General features: G+C 32.7%; 2 protein-coding genes and 1 pseudogene across 2 annotated transcripts; 2 read left to right on the top strand and 1 right to left on the bottom strand.

The window, feature by feature from the left end:
- Positions 1-2,320: 2,320 nt before the first annotated feature.
- Positions 2,321-3,303, bottom strand: LOC108328935 (brassinosteroid-responsive RING protein 1). The gene has a single exon (XM_017562846.2). It carries the CDS (start codon positions 2,989-2,991, stop codon positions 2,476-2,478), a length of 516 nt encoding a protein of 171 aa, XP_017418335.1. The 5' UTR covers positions 2,992-3,303; the 3' UTR covers positions 2,321-2,475.
- An 8,044-nt stretch (positions 3,304-11,347) lies between these two features.
- Positions 11,348-14,790, top strand: LOC108327210 (uncharacterized; annotated as a pseudogene).
- Positions 14,791-19,161: 4,371 nt separating this feature from the next.
- Positions 19,162-20,843, top strand: LOC108327209 (uncharacterized). The gene is made up of 3 exons (XM_017560939.2): positions 19,162-20,050; positions 20,127-20,232; positions 20,330-20,843. Exons 1-3 carry the CDS (start codon positions 19,162-19,164, stop codon positions 20,841-20,843), a joined length of 1,509 nt encoding a protein of 502 aa, XP_017416428.2.
- The last annotated feature ends 2,558 nt before the right edge of the window (positions 20,844-23,401 follow it).

The raw sequence follows: 23,401 nt of genomic DNA, 5'->3' as shown, positions 1-23,401 counted from the left end.
ATATTAAATTATAGTTATTTATTATTAATGAATATAAGAGAAATGAGCACTAATATTGAAATTTAGATATTTTGTGTGACATAAGATCCTCAATGGTACCGACTTAATTGATTTCATTATGTACGGTGCTGGTTTAGCTTCTGAAATTAGATCCATGGAAAATTTTATTATCTGACAAAGATTATTAAGACTTTCATATGAGAAGACATCCATAAGTTGCTACAATCATATACTTATTAAAATATTCACATTAATTTTTTATATTTTTATGTTAGCTTAATATGAAAATATTTATTATTTATCATGGTTACTCATAGTTACATTTTATAACATTTTAAATTATACTACAAATTTTTAATTAAATAATAATTAATGAGAACCTTTAATATTTTAAATGATTTTTTTATTTATTTTACATCATCAAAATTTTAAAATAAATATCTTTTTTTATTAATTATATTTAATATTTTTTAATATTAATCATAAATTAAAATATTATTTCTAATATTGAAAATAATTTCTAACTTTTCAAATTTTATATGTTTTTCAAATTACATAAACATATTAGATCTAATTGGAATTAATTTAAGGGTTGGAACTGAATCTGAAAAAAAGCATTAACTGTGCATTGTGATGATGAATTAGCTTAAATAGTAAAAATGGCTTTAGTGGTTGGAGCAGCGTTTGGAAGACCAATCATTAGTTTCTGTTTGGGGCACCACTCATTCATCCCTATTCTAAATTTACAACTTCGAATACGACAAATTTTAAGTTGTTAACAAGGATAATGTTAATTCCAATTTTATATATATAATTATTTATTTTTTACTTATTCTTTTTTAAACACTGCAAATTTGTACATGAATTACTGAAAATCATAAAAAAAAATCGTTCTTAATTCATTATTTACATATTTTTATGCTGACAATACTTTATTAATATATCCACTTTTAATGTAAAAATTATTCTTAATTATTTTTATTATCATTGCTTAAAGCACATATCATCTAATATTAAACTACAATACAAGAAAATGTGGTCCCCTGTAACCAGCTTGTTCCCATGTTCATAAACAAAACCATTGCAACCCTAATTGACAAGACAATTAAGTCAACCATTAACTACCATTTTCTTTTTCAACTTAACATAAAATAATATTTACAAATCTTTTCCTTTTCACACTTATATGTACATAATATTTAAATTTCTAGGCTGAAGTCTTCTTCTCGAATTTCTCAAAAAGTGTGTTGAAATATTTTACAAAAATATATTTATTCATAAATTAAAATTAGTTTAGATGTCAATCTTTTATCTTGACTATTTAATAAATCATAGCAATTTTCGAAAATACTAAAATAATTCGTTGTAAAACTCATTTCATAAATTAAAATTTTGAACAATTGATCTTAAGCTTTGAAAAAACAAAGAACGAATAATAATTCATTTAATAATAAATTATAATGTGTAATCACTAATATATTATTAATCTTCATAATAATAACCACTTTGAAAATTATTAGATTTACAATCATTTATTATAATTTATTCTTATTAATAAATCTTAAAAGTTATGACATCTTGCTGTCTAAAAGGTTAAAGTCTTTTGAATTTAGTTTTATACAGTGTCAAAATTAGGTTTATGCATTGTACTGCCTAAGAAACTAATTAACATGGTCAATTTAAATAGAGTCTTCAACTAATAATTTTCAATGTAAAAATTAATGAACTTAGATATTTTATTTATATTTTTTCTTGTGTTGTGAAATTGAAAGTAAGCTACAATTTTTGTAAATAAAAATATGAAATAGAAAATAAAATTAGAACTTAACCAACTCTTAAAATAAATAAATAACAAAATAACATCAGTATATGATATTAATCATGATCCATTCAACAATCTTTTTTACTATTAGAATTCTATATCACTTATTTATATTTACTCAATATATGACTAATTTAAATTGGTTTAATTTTTAATGTAAGATATATATAATATGAAATTTTCTGTTATCAAGTTATCGATGTTTATTTTAACTAAAATTTAACATCTATAATATATAATTATAATTCCAATATTCAGATAATAAAAAAGATTATAAGTGTTATAATTAATATAAGTAAGCTGATATTATATAATATGTAGTGAGACAGTTTCTATTTTTGACTTTCTTTAAGTTAAATTTAATCATTTTTCTAAATCAACGAGAGTATCAATAAAATTGGTAATTTTGATAAATTTTAGTCTAAGAAAAAAAATTAGATAATAGAATAACAAAGATAAAGAAAAGTGGGAAGTTTAAAAGCTGGAAAATGCAAAAAATCAATCCAAAAATTTCTCAATTTTTATTGAAACTTGTAATTTTGTTTAATTAGGTATGTACATTTTCCTACACTAATTTCCATAATACAGAAGGGGAAAAAGATATTTGATTATAAATATATAAATAAATAAAAAGATAAAAAGAAAGGAAGAAATCAGAGAGTAGGAGTGTAATCGTCTTGATAAAACTGGGAAACACCAGAAGCTGCCCATAGCCGCTGGTTATACTCCTCCACCTTGTGCTCCGGCACGAATGGTGTCCTACACAGAGGACACGTCTTCTGATCGTGATCGATCCAACGATCCACGCACGCGCGGTGGAACATGTGTTTGCAGTTCGCCATACATCTGATCTCCTCCTCCGCGCAGAACTCGCTCAGGCACACCGCGCACCCCGACGGGGACGGAGGGGACTCGCCAGCGCCGTCCAGGTCACGGAACGCTGCCACGGGGAGAAACTCGCGGATGAGGAGCGCGGAGAGAGTCGGAGCGCGCGGCGGAGGAGACTCCGGCGGCCAAGCGATCGCGGCAGCGTCGGTGTCGAGGAGGTCGGAGAGGCGGAGGAGGTGGAAGAGCGCGGCGACGAGCGAGCGGAGCCACGCGAGGAGCGAGAGCGCGTGGAGGAAGAGCTTGGGGACCAGCACTTCCGGATACCCTACCGGAAATCCCATCGGCGCGTGAGAGATACGCTCTCCTCGTCTAGAGAAAGAAAGTGGATGAGTTTGTTGGAAATGGAGAGAGAAAGTTGGAAGGTGTCGAGGAAATGCGAGTAAGTGAGTGAGGGGGTGGGGCTTATATATTGGGGGTTCTGGGAGGTGATAGAGTGACCGGCCGTGACCTAGGGGAATGGGAAAGACGAATGAGAGATGGCTTAGGTTAAAGGCTGGTTGGTGAATGATGTGTACTTGCGAATATGGGAAATCTAGTACGCTCCTTGTTTGGTAGATGATGAGTCTTATTTTAATACACTTTTATTTTCTATAACAAATATTACTTTTACTTCATCATGTCACATTTTGTTTTTCCTCACCAATTTTACCTTCAATAATTACCATACTACTGAGAAATTCAAACTTCCATTTTTCAATATACAAAAATAATTATATATATAGTTAACAGTAATTCAAATTATTTAATCATAAAAATAATGAGAAAAGAGTTAGAAAACCTGAAATGCATATAATGTATGTACTTTTTTAACTTAGGTTATTTTGTATTTTAATTAATATTTGAATCATTAACCACTGTTCTGAGTTGTATTAGCGCGTATTTTTCCATTAAAATAATTGACTATTACGTGGAACGATCTAGTCAGGTCAGGTTGATACTTTCCAACATAAACTTGGAAAATTTTGGCTTAATTAAAAGAAATTATTCTTTCAACTAGACAACAGATCGCACCATAATTAATAATAATCTCATAACGTGTCAAAGTGGGTACGAGAAGAATTCTGTCACGTTTACATTACTATTAGTATTATTATCTCAAATAATGTTTTAATAGTAATTGAAGAATAGTATTGTTTTTACCCAATCAATTTTATATCAGAGTCAGCAGCCAAACATTGTGTACTAAGAATCCTTAAACTTAAGAAAAATATATAATACTTTTGATTAGAGATAATTACTAGAATTAACATATTTCCGATTAAGAAAATCATGTTTTCTCGACAAAATCTATTGATGCAAGAAGAAGATCCAAAATTTTAAATAACAGTCACGTTTCTTTTCAATAATATAGATTCCATGTTCCCAAATTTCATTATAATAGGTATGGATGATGAGAATGGAATTGGTAGGTTAGTTTTTGTTTTATCTTAATAAATTAAAGTGCTTTCTTTGTTTCGTAGAAGCTGTGCGTTTCTAGAATATTGCACAACTCTCACATGCTTCAATAGTGAACCAAAGAGTGTGGAACTATAACCCAACGAATCATCATCGTCTTCTTTTTTTTTTTTCAAAAAAAAAACATATCTTCTGAACAGTCATATAATCACACCATACGTGTAAAGAGCACGAACCATGACATGATTGTGAAGAACATGAACAATCCATGTCTTGTCTCAATATCACTTTCTTAATATATTATTATATTTATATCATGAGCCTAAAGTAAAAATAATAAAATGTTTTATGTTTCGTAATATAAACTATACAGAGATCATTTTTTATAATAAAATAAGTTCAATAGAAATATATTTAATAGGCTATTTAGTTTAACACCGATTTGGTGAAATTTAGGTCAAAGAAATGAATTACGCGTCAAACGTTCAAAATTGGTCAAACAAGTTTACTCGGTGAAGCTGATACATGAGTTCGTAGTGATGTGGAAATGATAATTTATTTATGTAAAGTATTAATATCATTATTATTAATTATATAAAAAATATATATTTTATTGTTCCACTTGTCAATTCTTCTACCTTGATTGGTGGTGGGGTTGAGTACGAAACTCATTATAAATGTCTTGAAAATGCTGATAACAACAAATCAAAAGGATGAGTGAAGAGAAAGAAACTAAGAGCATTGGACCAATAGTGGTAGAAAGCAGAGAAAGGAATACACGTTGGTTGAAAGTTGAAGAAACCTTCAACACTAATTAACCCTAGAAAGATTTCCTAAATATTATTGATTAATAATTTTTATCAAACACTGTGATTAATATTTCTAATAATTAATATTTTTTTTTTCATTCTTGTTGCTTCTAGAAGTTTGCAATTTTCTACTTGATGAGTGATGAAGAAAACAGCTGAAGAAATTTTGGGTAATGGTTCCAAAATCTTTCATTGCTTTTGGCAATGGAAAAATTCTTAAAGAAAGATGGTGGACCACCCAGAATTGGAAATGGACACTCTCCTCATGTAATCAAGAAGATTCTCATTGATTTCTTTTTCTTCTCCAGATAGCTTCACACCGAAGGAAACTAATATTATTATTTAAGGATTAATCAGAAATTTTACTGTTAAACTTTTAACTTATTGTTGAACTTTTAATTTCATGATTTCTATGATCTAAATTTCAATATTATAAATATTTCACTTTCATGACATAATTAACATGAAGTACTTTTAAATTTTCATACGTGTTGTATTTTAAATTATATAATTTTATTGGTGATTTTTGAGACTTTTATAAATTTCACCATCAAAATTTTAGTTTCAATTCTGTGTCATTTAGATATGAATCTACTAATGATGTGACTAGATAAAAAAGTGAATGTATGTGATGGTACGACTAATAAATGAAGTGGAGATATTTATATTGAATTGATTAGAAATAACGATGCAACGTCTAACTTTTAAATATTAAATTTCTTATTTATATTTTATTTTAGATAAACAATCTAATATTTTAGCTTTATTAGTTACATTCTAATTAAAAATCCAATCTAACTTTAATTTTTAATAATATGGTATCGCAGTTGAATCCGAAAAGTGATAGAATGATTTATACTTCCACGTCATACTATGTTGTAGGGTCAAATGAAAAAATATATAGAAAAATTTTAAAATTATCTTTAACTAATAAATTAAAACATGAATAATGAATAATTAATAATAATAATAATTATTATTATTATTATAATTGGACTTTTAGATTTTATTAATGGCTTTTGTTACATGCATTATTAATGTAAGGATATGTTTTTATATATGTCAATGAAAATTTAAAAAATTTAGATAAATATTTTAATTATTTTAGTTTATAATATTATATACACGGTGAATTTATTCTTCATATATACAAATTTCATACCTCTATACTTACGTGACTATTTTATATATTTTTAATATAGTCGGTCTATAACATCTCGAATTTAGTAATTTAAAACTATTAAACTGAACATTACATGAATAAAGACAAAACAAAAAACTACAGATTTAGTAAATAAAAATTTTCACCTGAAGAACAAATATAATTGCCTATACTATAAGCTTCACTTCCCCCTTCAGTTGTTCTAACTGAAAAGACTGCATCTCTAAGTTCACACCATTTAGGTGATCATCGCAAAAGAGAAATAACATACAAAGACATACTACAGAAAAACAAGGATAAACTAGTGTAATTTAATATTCATGTGGAAGTACAATTCAAACAAGCAACTAAGATACTCATAAAACATGTATAAAACATATAAACATATATTGACCGACCACTTTGACTTGACTGTCCAGACTAGTATGACTATGTAGCTTGAGGCTGTTCGTGCACCTATGAGTGTAGTAACTAGAAACCCATCAGCTGTCACACGAGATTAGCTCGTTATACCTCACCTAGGACCCCCCCCCCCCCCCCCCTTCGGCTAGGGCCTCCTGCTATTCTCACGACATGACTTACCCATCTCTACTTGAGAATTGGTAATCATTAGAATGTCAGGATGAACGCCGTGGATTTCACTGTACATATTCATACTTTACCACCACCTTGATAACCAATCACTGAGACATTCCTCCTTGGAATTCTCTTTCATACCAGTTGGACCATCATACCTTATAACAACATCCGCTCCATTATTCATACATGTTCATATAATTTAATTTAAACAAGTGATCAAACAACAATGGAAACCACACGCAATACCGAACACGCTACGGACCTTGGATACCGAACGGTTTCTCACTACCCCAAAGAACAGGACTAAACGATCCATAATAGGTAAGGCTGAAGAAGTGACCGAACACTATTAAGGATCTAACTCTAATGTAAGGCCGAATACTATGGTGAGACCGAACACTAGAATAACCGAATTACCAAAGCTAAACTGAACAATGGTAACTTAGACCAAAACTTAAGAACTTAGACCGAATACTCTAGTAAGACTGATCACTAAAGTACAACTAAATGGTCATTAACTGGTAAGACCCATAGGAGGCCGAACGTAGTTAAGACCGAACACCAATACTAAACAATTAATATTAAGACCGAATGCTAGTACAAAATCGAACACTACTAAACCAAACGTTAGTACGAAATCAAGTACTAATAAAACCGAACACTAATACAGAACCGAGCACTACTAAGACCGAACGCTAATTTGAAACCGAGCAATACTAAGACTGAACACTAATACAAAATCGAACGTTGCTAAGACCGAATGCTAATACAAAATCAAACACTACTAAGACCGAACACTAATACAAAACTGAACGTTACTAAGACCAAACACTACTAAGGTCGAACACTAATACAAAACCGAACGTTGCTAAGACCGAATGCTAATACAAAACAAAACACTGCTAAGGCCGAACACTAATACAAAACTGAACGTTGCTAAGGTCGAACGGTCCTTAATTGTAATGTTCCGCAAAAGCTGAACACAGCTAAGATCGGACATAAGAGTAAGGCCGAAGGGTCATCGACTTTCTTTTCTCCCAACCGACAAGTTTAACTTCTGACCCCAAATTTCCATTTCACTACTCCACTTCCTCACAATTCACTTGACACCTTAACAAAGAACTTTGTAGAAGAAATCAACATGATCACATAATTTTTTTGACAGTTCATACAAACAATACTGATCACACAAAAATCCAATTTCATATACATGCAAAACCATCAAACAACATTTTCATACATCATCAACTAACCAATTAAATTAACTAGCTTCCCTTACCTTTAACAGAACCGAACAACTTCTACACCTCCAGAAAATTTGTTTGAACCTCAAGAAAATCCTAAGAGCACCTACGAACCACTGATTGGTGAAAGAAGACCAACCGTAGAACCAAAATGAAATCAGAAAAGGAAGAAGGAGAATGCGAAACACATGCAAACAAAATTGTTCCTTGCATGCAGCAAAACCAGAAATCACTAAAACCAGAGAACGAAACTTACCAGTTCTAAACGCTAAACCAAACGGTGAAACACGAAGCCCTTAACGCTAGGATCACTTAGGTGTCTCCTGATTGTTGAACATATGAGTGACCGGTGAGAATTTCTAGAGAGAGAAGGGAGCGGAAGAGTAGAGAATAGTGTTTTTAGAGAGATAGAAAGTATTTATATAATGAACTGAGTGTTTTAAATTTCTATTTATATGGTTGGGTTATTTTAACACAAATATTCGGTCTCATTACTTTAATACATCTATCTACTCTTAACAGACTATTTTCTAAGTTCTTACACTGTCAATTTTTTTTAATAAACAATTAAACTAATTGTACTTTATTATAATGTTAATCGAAATTCCTTTTGGTTTTGTGACGTGATGTTTTATTTCTCGTGTAATATGATTGAAAGAGATAATTTTTTTATAAATTGTGTTTATAATTTTTCTATATCTAAATTAAGCATTTTATAATATGTAAAACCAAATTTTTTTTATAAACTATGTTTATAGTAATATTTTTTATACCTAAATTAAGCGTTCTATAATTCTATAATATTATGTGTTCAACCAATTTTTTTTTTATAAACTATAGTAATTTATTTATTTTTATCTCTAAATTAAGCATTCTATAATAATATTATGTGTTCAACCAATTTTTTTTTATAAACTAGGTTTAATATTTCTTTATATCTAAATTAAACATTATATAATATTATATGTGCATGTATCAATTACATTAAAGTTAAAATATACATTGAATATTCAAAAGAGTTCATTTAATTGCATATGACTTTTAAATCATTTGAAATATTGATCTTCGTTACATTATTGAAAATTCACACTTCAATCTTACAATTTCAATCAATACACGAATAAAACAAACGAGTCAACTCATTCATTCATATATATATATATATATATATATATATATATATATATATATATATATATATATATATATATATATATATATATATATATATATATATATATATATATATATATATGTATATATATATATGGGTTTGCTAACGCGCGTACGCTTGTTTTTCAGTCGGTACATTTTAGCAATGTGTATCAGATTTTAGTAGACAAAAATATCTTTATATATTATGGATTCTAAGTGTTAAAGGTACTTTAATAATTTCCATTCTCCAAACTAAAAAAGAAAAAAGAAACTCCCAAACACTTGCTCAACTCTCTGGTTCCTCTTAACCCTTTCTCTTCTCTCTCTCACTCCAACATTTTCTCTGTCATCCCTACCGTGACTTAATTTAAAAATTAAATTTAATAATAATAAGGGAAAATATATAACAAAGTCCTCCAATCAAAAATCAACATCAACATCATCAATTATTTTGTTATTAAAGTGGAAAACAAATGAACAAGAGTAACAAATTGCGGTGTCGCGGGTTGTTGTGTGTGGGTGAGGGAGAGTATGGAGATGAGAGAGAAACAAATTGGATAAGTGAGGAATGAGGATTAGGGTTAGACAAGTGTTTCTGTTTAATCACTTTCAGCCAAAGGTTCATTCAAGATCTCTTCAATTTCATCATATTTACTAACCTCTCTAATTTCATCATGTGTGCAGATGTTGAATCATCATCTCTAAAAAAACCCTCCAGGTCAATTACCAATTCCTTCTTATGTCATTATGCTTGTGAAAATTAGATAAAATTAAATAAGACAAAAATTATAAAATGAAAACTCATTATAAAATAATTTTTTTGTAAGAAATTGTTTAACACCTAGTGTTTCTGATTTTTTCCAAGCCAATTACCAATTCTTTTGATGTCATTTTGCTTGTAAAAATTAGATATAACAAAAATTATAAAATGAAAACTCATTATAAAATCATTTTTTGTAAGAAATTTTTTAACAACGAGTATTTCTGATTTTTTTCTAGGCCAATTATCAATTCCTTCATATGTCATTATGCTAGTGAAAATTAGATAAAATTAGATAAGACAAAAATTATAAAATGAAAACTCATTATAAAATCATTTTTTGTAAGAAATTGTTTAACCGCTAGTGTTTCTGATTTTTTTGAGGCTACCATAAGATGACAGAGAAAATGTTAAAGTGAGATAGATGAAAGAGAAAGGGTTGAGAGGAATAAGGAAGGTGAGAAAGGGTTTAGAAATGAAAATTATTCAAATACCCTTGACTTTAAAACTTAGAATCCATGATATATAAGGGTATTTTTGTTTACTAAAACTCGATACACATTGCTAAAATGTATCAACTGAAAAACAGGCGTACGCGCGTTAGCAAACCCCATATATATATATATATATATATATATATATATATATATATATATATATATATATATATATATATATATATATTCTTATTGGTTCAACATCAAATATTCTTTCAAATTAAAAATAAATAAGTTTTATATTATATTCGTAATAAAATTGTATAATTAATTATTACATTATAGGTTAATAGGAAGCTTTTAAACGTGTGAAACATACACTTTAATTATCACAATTTTTTTTTTGCACATGTGTTAACAAATTACACACATATGTTTTCCAATTATAAATTTCAAGGGGAATAAAATAGTAAATAATAGTGTTTATGTCAAAAAAAACTTATAGAAAGAGTGAAAATGATTTTTATGACAAAATTCAACACATATATGAGTAAGAGTATAATAGTTAAAGTTCTCTTAAAATAGTGTTTGTATCTTATGTACAATAGTGGATTTTAAATATGGAATGCAGGATATTCACATTGATAAAAAGGTATTTACTTTTAACCCATTCATCATTACAAGTAATGTAAGACAAGTATATTATGTTTCATCCCACATCAAGAAATGATAAACAAGGTTGGTGTGTTGCAATCAAAACTAAGGCAAGAGGTCTCATAGAAACTATTAATATAAATGATGTTTCTGTTAGAAAATAAATCATATCTTGAGATTTATGAGAGAATATATTGTTATTATTATCCATATTAAATAGGTGATTGACAGAAATAATGTTACATTATTATAGAATCAGATTAGAGTAATTATAGGAATAAAATAGCAAAATTATAGATACTCTCTCTTGTATATATCTATGATATTTTATTCAAAAATAATAAGACAGATTTTTCTCTTTTTTTCCTTTTACATGGTATCAGGAGGAGCAGGAACGATCCTCTGCTCAATGTTTTTTCTATCCTTATTCCCATGGCTAACTATGGAAATGAATCAAATTTCAATAGTTCTTATTCTCTTCATCATTAACCATCTTGGAATGGTTCTTGTTTCTAAATCTCTAGATGGAGACAACTATTCAACTTGGCGTAGAGCCATGGTCATCTCTTTGAATGCAAAATCCAAATTGGGTTTTGTTGATGGAACTCTTACGGCACCTTCTATTGAGGCCAAACCAGAAGAATATACAGCATGGAAAAAATGCAATGACATGGTGTTATCTTGGATCTTTAATTCTTTGGCACCTGATATTGTAGATAGTGTTATTTTCTATGACACTGCTCATGAAGTTTGGACAGATCTTCAAAATCGTTTCTCTCAAAGCCATGCACCACGAATTTTTCAAATTGAGAGAGACATTGCTTGCTTAGCTCAAGATCAAATGACAGTTGCAGCCTATTACACTAAGTTAAAAAAATTATGGGATGAGTTAGACTCCTATAGAAATGCAACCTGCACTTGTGGAGCTGACAGTAAAAGGCACAAATTGCAGTTTCTTATGGGGTTGAATGACTCTTATAGTGCTATTCGTGGCCAACTCCTTTTAATGAATCCTTTGTCTGATGTCACACAAGCTTATTCTTCCATCATTTAAGAAAAAAAACAGCGACATTTGGGCACTACACGTGACACAATAGAAGCTTCAGCCATGGCTGTTCAAAAAAATGAACCAGTAGCCCTTGTTGTTCGAGGAAAACAAGGCTTTTCTTCTCGTCTTAATTCATCTAATCGAAAGTCGCTGCATTGTTCTCACTGTGATAGAGATCATCATACAAAAGACACATGCTAGAAGTTACATGGTTATCCTCCTGAACACCCAAAGCATGGAGCAACTAAGAATGCTTACTCTAAGCACATTGGGAGTAGTCAGTCTTTAGCTAATATTGTCACAACGACTCCAATGATGCAACAGATGCAGTCTGCAATGCATGGATTAACTGAATTGCAACTCCAACAAATGTTGTCTTATACAGGGTAATGAATCAGCTAATCCTAAGGTCAACAATGCCAATGTTTCTTCAGGTTTGTCACCACCCAAACTTATAATTGATAGTGGGGCTACTGATCACATTATTTCTTCACCAACCTTGCTTGTTAACAGTAAAGAAAACACTTCTTTACCACCAGTTGTTATGCCAAATGGTGACCAGGCCCCAATTATCTCTATTGGCACTCTACCTTTGAGCCCAATTGTTTATTTAAAAAATGTGCTTGGGTGCCATCTTGCAAAGTAGATTTGATGTCGGTAAGTCAAGTCACACGATATTTAAACTGTTCAGTAACTTTTTTTCCTTCTGGGTGTATTTTGCAGGATTTGATGACGAGGATGAAAATTGGTTTGGGTAAACAACGAGGTGGACTCTATTACTTGGTTGCAATGACATCAAATAAGTCACAAACTCTCATTCAATCCATAGCAGCCCATGCCACCAAGTCATCTCCTCCTTCAAACACTTCTACTACCTTATGGCATCGGCGACTAGGACATCTATCTCCATCTAGATTAGACTTCATGGCTAAAACTTTGTTAAATCTCTCTTTAGAGTCAAATAAAACTTGTGATGTTTGTACTCTTGCAAAACAGACACGACTTCCTTTTTCAACTAGTTCAATTTCTTCCATTAAACCTTTTCAATTAATTCATTGTGATATTTGGGGACCATATAAAATTCCTTCTCTTTCTGGTGCTGGGTATTTTTTGACCATTGTGGATGATTTTTCTCGCTTTACTTGGGTTTTTTTCATGCACCATAAAAGTGAAACCCAAAATCTTCTTACCAATTTTTTTTCTTTTGTCAAAACTCAATTTAATACCTATATAGCCAATATTCGGGTTGACAATGGAAAGGAATTTTTTCCTCTGCGAGATTTTTTTAAACAACAAGATATCACTTACCAACATTCTTGCACTTACACACCACAACAAAATGGGGTTGTTGAGCACAAACATAGACATATCCTTGAGTCAGCACGAGCTCTTCGTTTTCAAGCTCATCTTCCTTTACAATTTTGGGCAGAATGTGTTTCCACTGCTGTCCATATAATTAACCGGTTGCCTACACCTCTTCTTTCACGCAAGACACCTTTTGAGTGCCTATATAGTAAAATCCCTTCTTATTCACACATTAGAGTTTTTGAATGTCTTTCTTATGCTACTAATGTTCATGTTTCTCATAAGTTTTCTCCTCGTGCCCAAAGATGTGTTTTTCTTTGTTATCCTCTTGGTCAAAAATCTTACAAGTTATATGATCTTGAAACTCACCGAGTCTTCACTAGTCGTGATGTTGTCTTCCATGAGGCTAGTTTTCCGTATGAATCCATTGCCACTCCTCCAACCACCCTAGACCCTGTCATACCTAATGTTATCCCAGATAATCCTCCGTCTGAGAGTCCTTCATACACTCAACCAACACCTACAGAAAACAGACTTATGCCTTCCATTACTTCCCCACATATGGTTCCCTTGCGTTGTTCTCAACGATCTCATGGTCCTCCTGCAACTTTGCAATCAGGTAGTGTCTCCCGATCCATTGTCATCCCCGTCATCTTTTCCAAATAAAGGTACACGATATCCTCTTTGCAATTTTATCTCTTATGACCGTTACACACCTCAACATCGTTCTTTTATTATCGTTATTACTAATGATATTGAACCTACATGTTATGATCAAGTTGTTTCCCACACTCATTGGCAAGAAGCAATGAAATCTGAATTGGCTGCTTTGGAGGCCAATAATACTTGGTCTATCACCAATCTTCCTCCTGGAAAGCAGGCTATTGGTTGTCGTTGGGTGTACAAAATCAAGTGCAAATCTCATGGTCCTTTTGAACGGTATAAGGTGCGTCTAGTTGCAAAGGGATATACCCAACTAGAAGGTATCGATTATCATGACACTTTTTCACCTACTGCTAAAATGGTTATAGTACGTTGTTTATTAGCTTTGGCTGCTGCTCAACATTGGTCTCTTCATCAGCTTGATGTCCATAATGCTTTTCTTCATGATGATCTTTCTGAAGAAATCTATATGTCCCTTCCTCCTGGTGAAGGGGAATTATTAAAGGACCCGTCAATATATAGGCGATTTGTTGGTCGCTTAATTTATTTAACAATTACCCGTCCAGATATCACCTATGCGATACACATACTGAGCAGATTTATGCACGCTCCATGCAAGTCTCATATGAAAGCTGCAATGCGTGTGCTACGATATTTAAAAAATAACCCAGGTCAAGGTTTATTTTTCCCTTCACAAAATGAATTATCTTTGCGTGCTTTTTGTGATTCAGATTGGGGAGGTTGCCCAGTATCCCGAAAATCAACTACAGGTTATTGTGTCTTTTTGGGATCTTCCCTTATCTCTTGGCGAACACAGAGGCAGAAGACAGTTTCTCTATCCTCAGCAGAAGCTGAATATAGAGCATTGACTAGTACTTGTTGTGAGTTGACTTGGTTACGATCATTGTTGAAAGATTTACGGATATTGCATCCTAAACTGGCATTGTTGTATTGTGACATTAAAGCAACCTTGCACATTGCAGCTAACCAGTTTTCCATGAAAGAACTAGACACATAGAGATGGATTGTCACTTCATTCGTGATAAGATTCAGGATGGCTCAGTCACAACTAAATATCTACCTTCAGTTGAACAACTTGCCGATGTGTTCACCAAACCACCGGGAAAAGAAGTGTTCTCTATCATGAAGCGCAAGTTGGGACTTCTTGATATTCACTCTCCAACTTGAGGTGGAGTGTTAGAAAATAAATCATATCTTGAGATTTATGAGAGAATATATTGTTATTATTATCCATATTAAATAGGTGATTGACAAAAATAATGTTACATTATTATAGAACTAGATTAGAATTATTATAGGATTAAAATAGAAAAATTATAGATACTCTCTCTCACATATATCTCTGATATTTTATTCGAAAATAATAAGACATATTTTCCTCTTTTTTCCTTTTACAATTTCTTATCAAATAGATGAAGTATCTCGTGTAAATGAAGTTGTAACACCCACTATTTACTCATAAAACATTCATTTACTTTTTCAAACTTTGAAATTTCAATTTCTTCGATAAAAACACTATTTTTAATACATCATAAATATTAGAAATCGAATATACATCTTAAAACAACATTGATTTAAAATTACAATTCTTAAGAAAATTTCCAAATATTTTCCCCAAAATATCTCGCATCTTTACTCATGTCCAGCTTCCCCTACAATATCATCTACTCCCATATAACAACATGAGTTATACGATCATCATACAAACACAAACACAAACAAGTAAGGGTAACCAGAATACAGAAGAGCATACAACAAAACACACTCACCCATATTACGCAAAATCATTCATTTCAACATACATCATCAAATTTCATATACATGACAACACAATTGCCATCAATTTAATTTCGTTGATTTCATTTCTCCATATCATATAGTTACTCTGATCGCTCCCAAAGTCACTCTGTTTAAGCCCAAAGCCTTACCAAGGAAACCCACAAACAATTTCGGCTTTATAGTTAAAGCAATACAAACATAACACATAAAAATATTATTTCACTTCAAACCTCCATTAGAATAAACAAAGGCATTGTTATTGATTATATCATCGTATTAGCGAAACTGAAATCTCACCAATAAAATTTGTGAAATTGAAAATTCACGGTAAAATTTTTTGTAATTAGAATATAACTTTTAATTCCACATGATAAAATTTCTAAAATTTAAAATTTAAGGTAAAATTTTTAACATCCCAAAAATATAGTGAGTCATCACATAATTAATAAAATAGAACAGTCGATAAAACAAGGAATAAAAGTTTCGTCATAGTTATAAAAAATATAACTATAAATTTAACTTCTAACCGTCCAACTTAGAACCAAACTATAAATATAGAAACTAGTCTATAAAAGACTAAACATCTGTCGTCTTGTCATCCAATGTCTGCTCCACAAATATCTCATCACCCTCTGCTCACACCCATTGGATGACCATAGCCAAGATCACATAACACAAGAACGTACAACTAAACATAAACAAAAGGGTAAGCTAATGTAAATAGAAAATATCATAAAATGACTAAGATTTCAACATAGATCATCGAACCAAACCAAGTATACAAACATTCTAGAAATATATGATACACACAAGCCTGACTCATCCGGATATAGTATGAATGTCAAGTTATAGTGGTTCTTGCACCTATAGTGGTAATACTACTGGCTCAATCCAAACTACCATACAAGGTTAGTCCATTTCAATTATCTTTGACCAAAACAAGCCCCCTAGACAAGGACCTCTTGCTATTCTCACCACATGACTCATCACTCTCTAATTGAGCATGGATGATCATTAGAATGTAGGATGAACCTCAAACTTAACTCTGGTCATTCATACTAAAAACACTATCGGACAACGCCATGTAACCTTTCCACGAGGATCATAGAATTACATCCTTCAATACCATTCACTTGATCCACAACATACTCATCATATGAACATCACATACTTAAAGTATTTCAAGGATAAAATTCATTTATAAAAATATGGAAATAATAATCATATAATAACCCAATTTACTTCATAGTAACTTGATACCCACACTTAGGCAAGGAAAACATCTTGGAAACCCTCACCAATAACTCCGGAAGGGTCCAAAACTCCAAAAATGACCTAAAGAATGTCTAAAACTGACATCCATAACCTTGAATTTGAGCTCCCAAACCACATAGTCATTGTTAAACAACTCGTTACTGAGATGATCTCCTTACCCAGGTGATCTCTTACCTAGACGATCTCCTTACCCAGGTGATCTCTTATCTAGACCATCTTTTACCAAACGATCTCTTATCCAGACAATCTCTTACCTAGACGATCTCTTTGCCAGAGGATCTACCAAATTTTTGTATAATAAGAGATTAACTAAGCTAAAAAAGGTTCCAAGACAGATCCCAAAACTGTAGACTTTCCCCACAACCATGATCTTAAAATCTTACCTGTTAAAACCCCCCACTTTTATGCCCAAAACTCATTCTTCTTCTAATTTATCTCATACCCAAGTTCTGTAAAACACATCAGCTTCAACTTACTAAATCTACATTCATAAATTCATTCAATAAACAAATTTTAACAGTAGTAAACCAGACACACCAACATGCATTAGTTTTCAATTCAATACACCACCTTTCTCAAACACTCAACATACCAAATTTCACGATTTCATCAAAGTTCACAAATCAATCATCACATCATCATACAAATATCAAATATTACATGCATACCAAACCCAAACCAAATAAATTAGCTTCCCTTACCTGGTTGACATTCCAAAAATTTTAAGAACTCTAAAATTCCTCCTACGACTTAAAGATCTCTACTTGCTCCCTATAGTTTAAATCAATCGGCTAGAAGGGAAGATCTCGTCTCAAGGAACCCTCAAACAGTCTCTGATCTTCCAATAGATGAGTGTGGAGTCAAAATTTCTATAAAGAAGACAGAAAAAATTTTAAAAAAATGAATTTCAGAAAGAGAAAGCTTCTTAGATAATGAAACTCCAAATTATAAAATTATATTTATACAGTTGATATTTTTGAAATAAAATATTGAAATATCCTAATCTAAAACACTCTACTATATCTAATACTCTATTTTTGTATGTCTTACAAAATTCACATAAATTAAAAATTTAGTAATAAAATATACAATTAAGTCATTATGTATTATCACTTTTTTTAAAATATTACCCATTTATTAAAAATATTAATAGTAATTTTTTTTGTCACATACACAATGAAATATAATTATATGTTATTAATTTAAATTAAAAAGTGTTATGTAAAACTAAATTTATTTATTAAGTTCCTTATTTTTGGTGCATAAATTAATTTATTTGCTGAATGCAACATTTGTTATAAGAATGCTTATTTTTATTTATTTTTTCCTTTTCTCTGGCTAATTACATATCGGTCCCCACCCATCCACCATAGGAGTAAAAAACTGGAAACTATGGTTAAATGTCTCCGTAGGTTCCTATTTTGGTCATGAATTTCAAATAGGTCCTCTTTCTTTTCGGCGTATCAATTGAGTCCTTGTTTTTGTAAAATTGAATCAATTACAGGCCTGCCGTTAAATTGGACAAACGGCCGTTACAGTATTGGTTACGTGGCATGGTTCAGTGCAGTTACTAATCAGACGTGGCATTTAAAACGATTTTTGTATTAAATAATTGGTATGCACAGATGTATATTCACTTTTGGGTAAGGGCATACTAGGAAAATTGAAAAAATTAAAGGGCAAGACATTTTAATTGAGGAATGCAACTGAGATTGGGGAAAGAAATTGAGGGTTTTTATTATTAGGGTTCGCGTGAGAGAAGAAAAATCGCGATCCTAAGTTCGAGCTGAAGTGGCAGAGTGCATGCAGGGGTTCGTGTCTCGGTAGGTCAGATGTGGGTCCTTTTGTTGTTGGAAGCAAGAAGCTGAAGCACGTGGTGAGTGGAGGTTAATCTCAAGGAAGGTCAGTGTTTCTGCTTTATTGTCTTCGTTTTTATTGAATCGAAACTACAATATTCGGTGGTGGTCCCCCATTGATGTATGGTTTGGTCTCTGGTTTTGATTGCATTTTGGTGGTCCCCCATGTATGTTTAAAGTTATTTGACTTTGTCTGAGTGCGTATGTTTAAAGTTATTTGATCTTTGTGCCTGTTTTAATATATATTTTTTTTGTCGTGATATGTTTTCATAATAGGTCTGTAGATATATTTATGTTGTGTTGTGCGTAATGGAGGACGCTATTGTGTGTGTTTTCCACCATGGAGGAAAGTTCATTAATGATAGTACCCTAAAGTATGAAGGGGAGACAACAACTTTGTCCTTTGACCCTGACATGTGGAGTTTTTTTGTGGTTGTCAGTGTAGTGAAAAGTTTACGATATGAGAATTTTAAAGATTTATGGTATTGTTTAGGAGGGGGTTTAGTGTTGGAAAATAGGTTGGAACAATTGATTGATGACAGAGGTGCCATGCATATGGCTAACTTAGCTAGGCTTAATGGTGAAGTTCATTTATACGTTGTCCATGTAGTTTCTGATCTCGAAGTCATTCATATGCTTGAAGACATTACTAATGATGAAGGAGAAGTTGAAGGTAATGGTACAGTACAAAAAGAGGGTGAAGAAGATGGTGATTCTGTTCAAGTAAATGGTGAAGGTGATGGTGACTTACAAGAGGTGAATGTTTGTGAAGAAGATGGTGACGGTGTTGAAGTAATTGGTGTAGTTGATGGTGACTTACAAGAGGTGAATGTTTGTGAAGAAGATGGTGACGGTGTTGAAGTAAATGGTGTAGTTGATGGTGACTTACAAGAGGTGAATGTTTGTGAAGAAGATGGTGACGGTGTTGAAGTAAATGGTGTAGTTGATGGTGACTTACAAGAGGTGAATGTTTGTCAAGAAGATGGTGACGGTGTTGAAGTAAATGGTGTAGTTGATGGTGACTTAGAAGACGTGAACGAGGGTGAAGAAGATGGTGGTGCTGTTGAAGTAGAGGTTGAAGGTCATGGTCACGTACAAGAGTTGCATGAGGTTAAAGAAGAGCAAGAGTTGAATGTGTGTGAAGGAGTTGTGGAGGATGAAGTTTATCTTTGTAGTTGGAGTACATCTACTGAAGAAGGTGATGTACATGGAAATAATGAGTGCTTAGAGGGCCTAGTAGATGTGAGTGTTGAATGTGATATAATTATTTTCAGGTCTAAGATACAGGTCTAAGATACAATCATTTTCAGGACCAATTTGTGCAAAGATCCAGGCCAGATTTACAAAGGAATCCCAAGCAACCAAGAACTGGATACCTAGGTAACTTTCTTCATAACTTCATAAATGTTTATTCATTCCTTGGTAAACTTTATGTTATTTAAATGTGTTGTTTAAATTTTTTTTTATTTCTTTATAGCTGGTCAGCACACAAACTCTTTGAAGTAAGACACGTCTCCCAAAGTGGAGAAAAATTTGTTGTAAACATAGACGAGTTCTCATGCTCGTGCAGGAGATGGAGCATCACAGGAATTCCATGTTGTCACTCTCTAGCCGCAATGAAGTTTCTTAATATTGATGGCCAACAGTTCATTCCGGCTTGCTTTCTAAAGTCCACCTATGAAGAAACCTATGCATCAATCGTATATCCCATCAACGGAAACAACATGTGGGACCTAACACCATATCCGGATGTCATGCCTCCTAGGAAAAAGGTTATGCCTGGAAGACCTAAAAGGAAAAGAAGACTGGAGCAGTTGGAGATCAGAAAGGATGATTCACGAGTGAGCAAGGGTGGTTTGCGGAAGAGATGCGGGCTATGTAGGGAGGTTGGACACAACAGGAGTCGTTGCCCCAAAGCAACCCAAGAACCAATCATGCCATCATCACAGTTATCTGAAGTTTGTATGAATGACCAGGAAGCTCAACTATAGATGTGTGTATAAATGACAATGATGCCAAGTTTAAGGATCTTATTATGTAATAGTCTAAGGAACAAGGTTTATGGTTTTACTGCTATGTAATTTAATGAATGACAATGATGCCAACTATGTATGGTTTTGGATGTATTACAATGTTTTGGATCTATTACAATGACCAGGAACTATTTTGTCAATGACCAGGAACTGTTTTGGATGTATTACAATGTTTTGGATATATTAGAATTTCCTTCTTTGACGTCTTATATAGAAGTGAGGCCGAACGGTATCGATCGTAAAGGTCGAACGTTGGAAGGCAGGGAGCAGGGGCTGGAAAGTGTACAAGAGAAGAAGGTGTGGGAGGGAGAGAGAGGGGGACCGAACGCTAGAGGGAGGACGACCAGACCGAACGGTTGGGAACAGGGAGGTACTTGGAAGAGCGATACAGGAGGGTGGACGACCAGACCGAACGGTCTGCAGCACGGAGGTAGTTGGAAAAGCGATACAGGAGGGTGGACGACCAGACCAAACGGTCTTGAACACGGAGGTAGTTGGAAAAGCGATACAGGAGGGTAGACGACTAGACTGAACGGTCTTGAACACGGAGGTAGTTGGAAAAGCGATACAGGAGGGTGGACGACCAGACCGAACGGTCTTGAACACGGAGGTAGTTGGAAAAGCGATACAGGAGGGTGGACGACCAGACCAAACGGTCTTGAGCACGGACGTAGTTGGACGAGCGGTAGACGAGGGAGGACGACCAGACCGAATGGTCTTGAGCACAGAGGTAGTTGGAAGAGCGATACAGGAGGGAGGACGACCAGACCGAACGCTCGGGAACATGGAGCTAGTTGGACGAGCGATAGACACGGTAGGACGACCGGACCGAGCGTTAATTATTATGTAACATTGCTGTGAATAAAATAAACATTAAACAATTTTCAAAAGGCCTTAAAACCTGCTACATTAAACCAAAACCTCAATTTATTATGTTTATCACTTCAGTAACACAACTTCATTCCTTCACATCTCGTCATATACATAAACAGTTCCATCCTTACAAACCGAAAAACCCGGCTAATTTCTTCCTAAGAAAAAGATCAACACTACTACATTATGGATTTATAATCCATATTGAAATTACAATAATATTAAGTAAAAAAATAAAAATAACCAATCCTGTCAACACCTTCATCCATTTCTCCACAACGTTGACAGATTTAATCAAATCACTCATCATCTTCGATCCACCTCCCATTTCTCCTGTCTTTGACAAACACTCATGCTTTTCTTCCCACTTCACATTCATATAGCTTTTGTCATTACCGTCTTCACAACACCATTTGAAGAAATTGCAACCACCTTCATGTCCAGTCTGTGAAAAAAATAACAATTAAAACGACTTTCTACTCAAACAAAACACTACTTCTACACGTTCTTACCTTGTACTTAGGGCAGCTCCAGAATTGCTTCCCTCTGTTCTTAGCAGTTCTAGCTATTCTTACCACTGTTTTCTCTCCACAGAGGCAAAGGGGTGATACACCATCAATCGTAGATACTCCACCACCACGAAAAACGACATCACAGTTTTGATTCCGCCACCCATTGCATGTCGAAGATGAACAAGAATGCGACTTCTGCACTTCATTATCCATCACTTCGAATCGAACAAAGAACGCGCACCCTCCCACTTCCAACTACATAATCTTCACCCACGAACACCAGCGCTTCGAATCGAAGAACGAATGGGATTTTTTCCCTCACGCGAACCCTAGTAGTAAGAACCCTCAATTTCTTTCCCCAATCTCAGTTGCATTCCTCATTTAAAACGTCTTGCCCTTTAATTTTTTCAATTTTTCTAGTATGCCCTTACCCAAAAGTGAATATACATCTGTGCATACCAATTATTTAATACAAAAATCGTTTTAAATGCCACGTCTGATTAGTAACTGCACTGAACCATGCCACGTAACCAATACTGTAACGGCCGTTTGTCCAATTTAACGACAGGCCTGTAATTGATTAAATTTTACAAAAACAAGGACTCAATTGATACGCCGAAAAGAAAGAGAACCTATTTGAAATTCATAACCAAAATAGGGACCTACAGAGACATTTAACCGGAAACTATAAAGCATTAAAGCAGGGAAAATGAATCGGAAACAAAAATAGAGAAATTCAAGAATCGAATCATGCATCTCTTTTAGAGAAGTCCTAGGTTCTCACTATCTAAAGTTTTGCACTTTTAACTAATACTTAAGATTAAGGAAACATAATTGAATACATTAACCTAAATTATTTTCTTATCATATGTTTTTGGTTACCGATATGTACATAATTTTTTTATATAATATTTATTAGTTCAATTTTTTTCTTGAAAATTTCGCATGTTTCCGTACACTTTTTTATTTAATTAAATATTTATCAAAGCATTGTAACTATATTTTTAGCCACCAATTCTTTTGTTTCTGTAAATAATTTTCCATTTTATTGTTGTCTCTTAAAAAAATTAACTTGATGTAAAATATCTGTTATATATTATTGTTATTTTATTTTAATTTTTTTAATATACC

Source organism: Vigna angularis, chromosome 2, assembly GCF_016808095.1.
Source record: "Vigna angularis cultivar LongXiaoDou No.4 chromosome 2, ASM1680809v1, whole genome shotgun sequence".
NCBI classification, from domain to species: Eukaryota; Viridiplantae; Streptophyta; class Magnoliopsida; order Fabales; family Fabaceae; genus Vigna; species Vigna angularis.
Note: the sequence above shows the minus strand (reverse complement) of the source record. Positions and strands in the feature narration are given on the sequence as shown.

Coding starts and splice junctions, on each gene's coding strand:
- LOC108328935 (XM_017562846.2), bottom strand. CDS start 2,991: ATGGGATTTCCGGTAGGGTATCCGGAAGTGCTGGTCCCCAAGCTCTTC.
- LOC108327209 (XM_017560939.2), top strand. CDS start 19,162: ATGGAGGACGCTATTGTGTGTGTTTTCCACCATGGAGGAAAGTTCATT. Junction 20,051..20,126: donor GAGTACATCTACTGAAGAAG/GTGATGTACATG, acceptor AATTATTTTCAG/GTCTAAGATACAGGTCTAAG. Junction 20,233..20,329: donor ACCAAGAACTGGATACCTAG/GTAACTTTCTTC, acceptor ATTTCTTTATAG/CTGGTCAGCACACAAACTCT.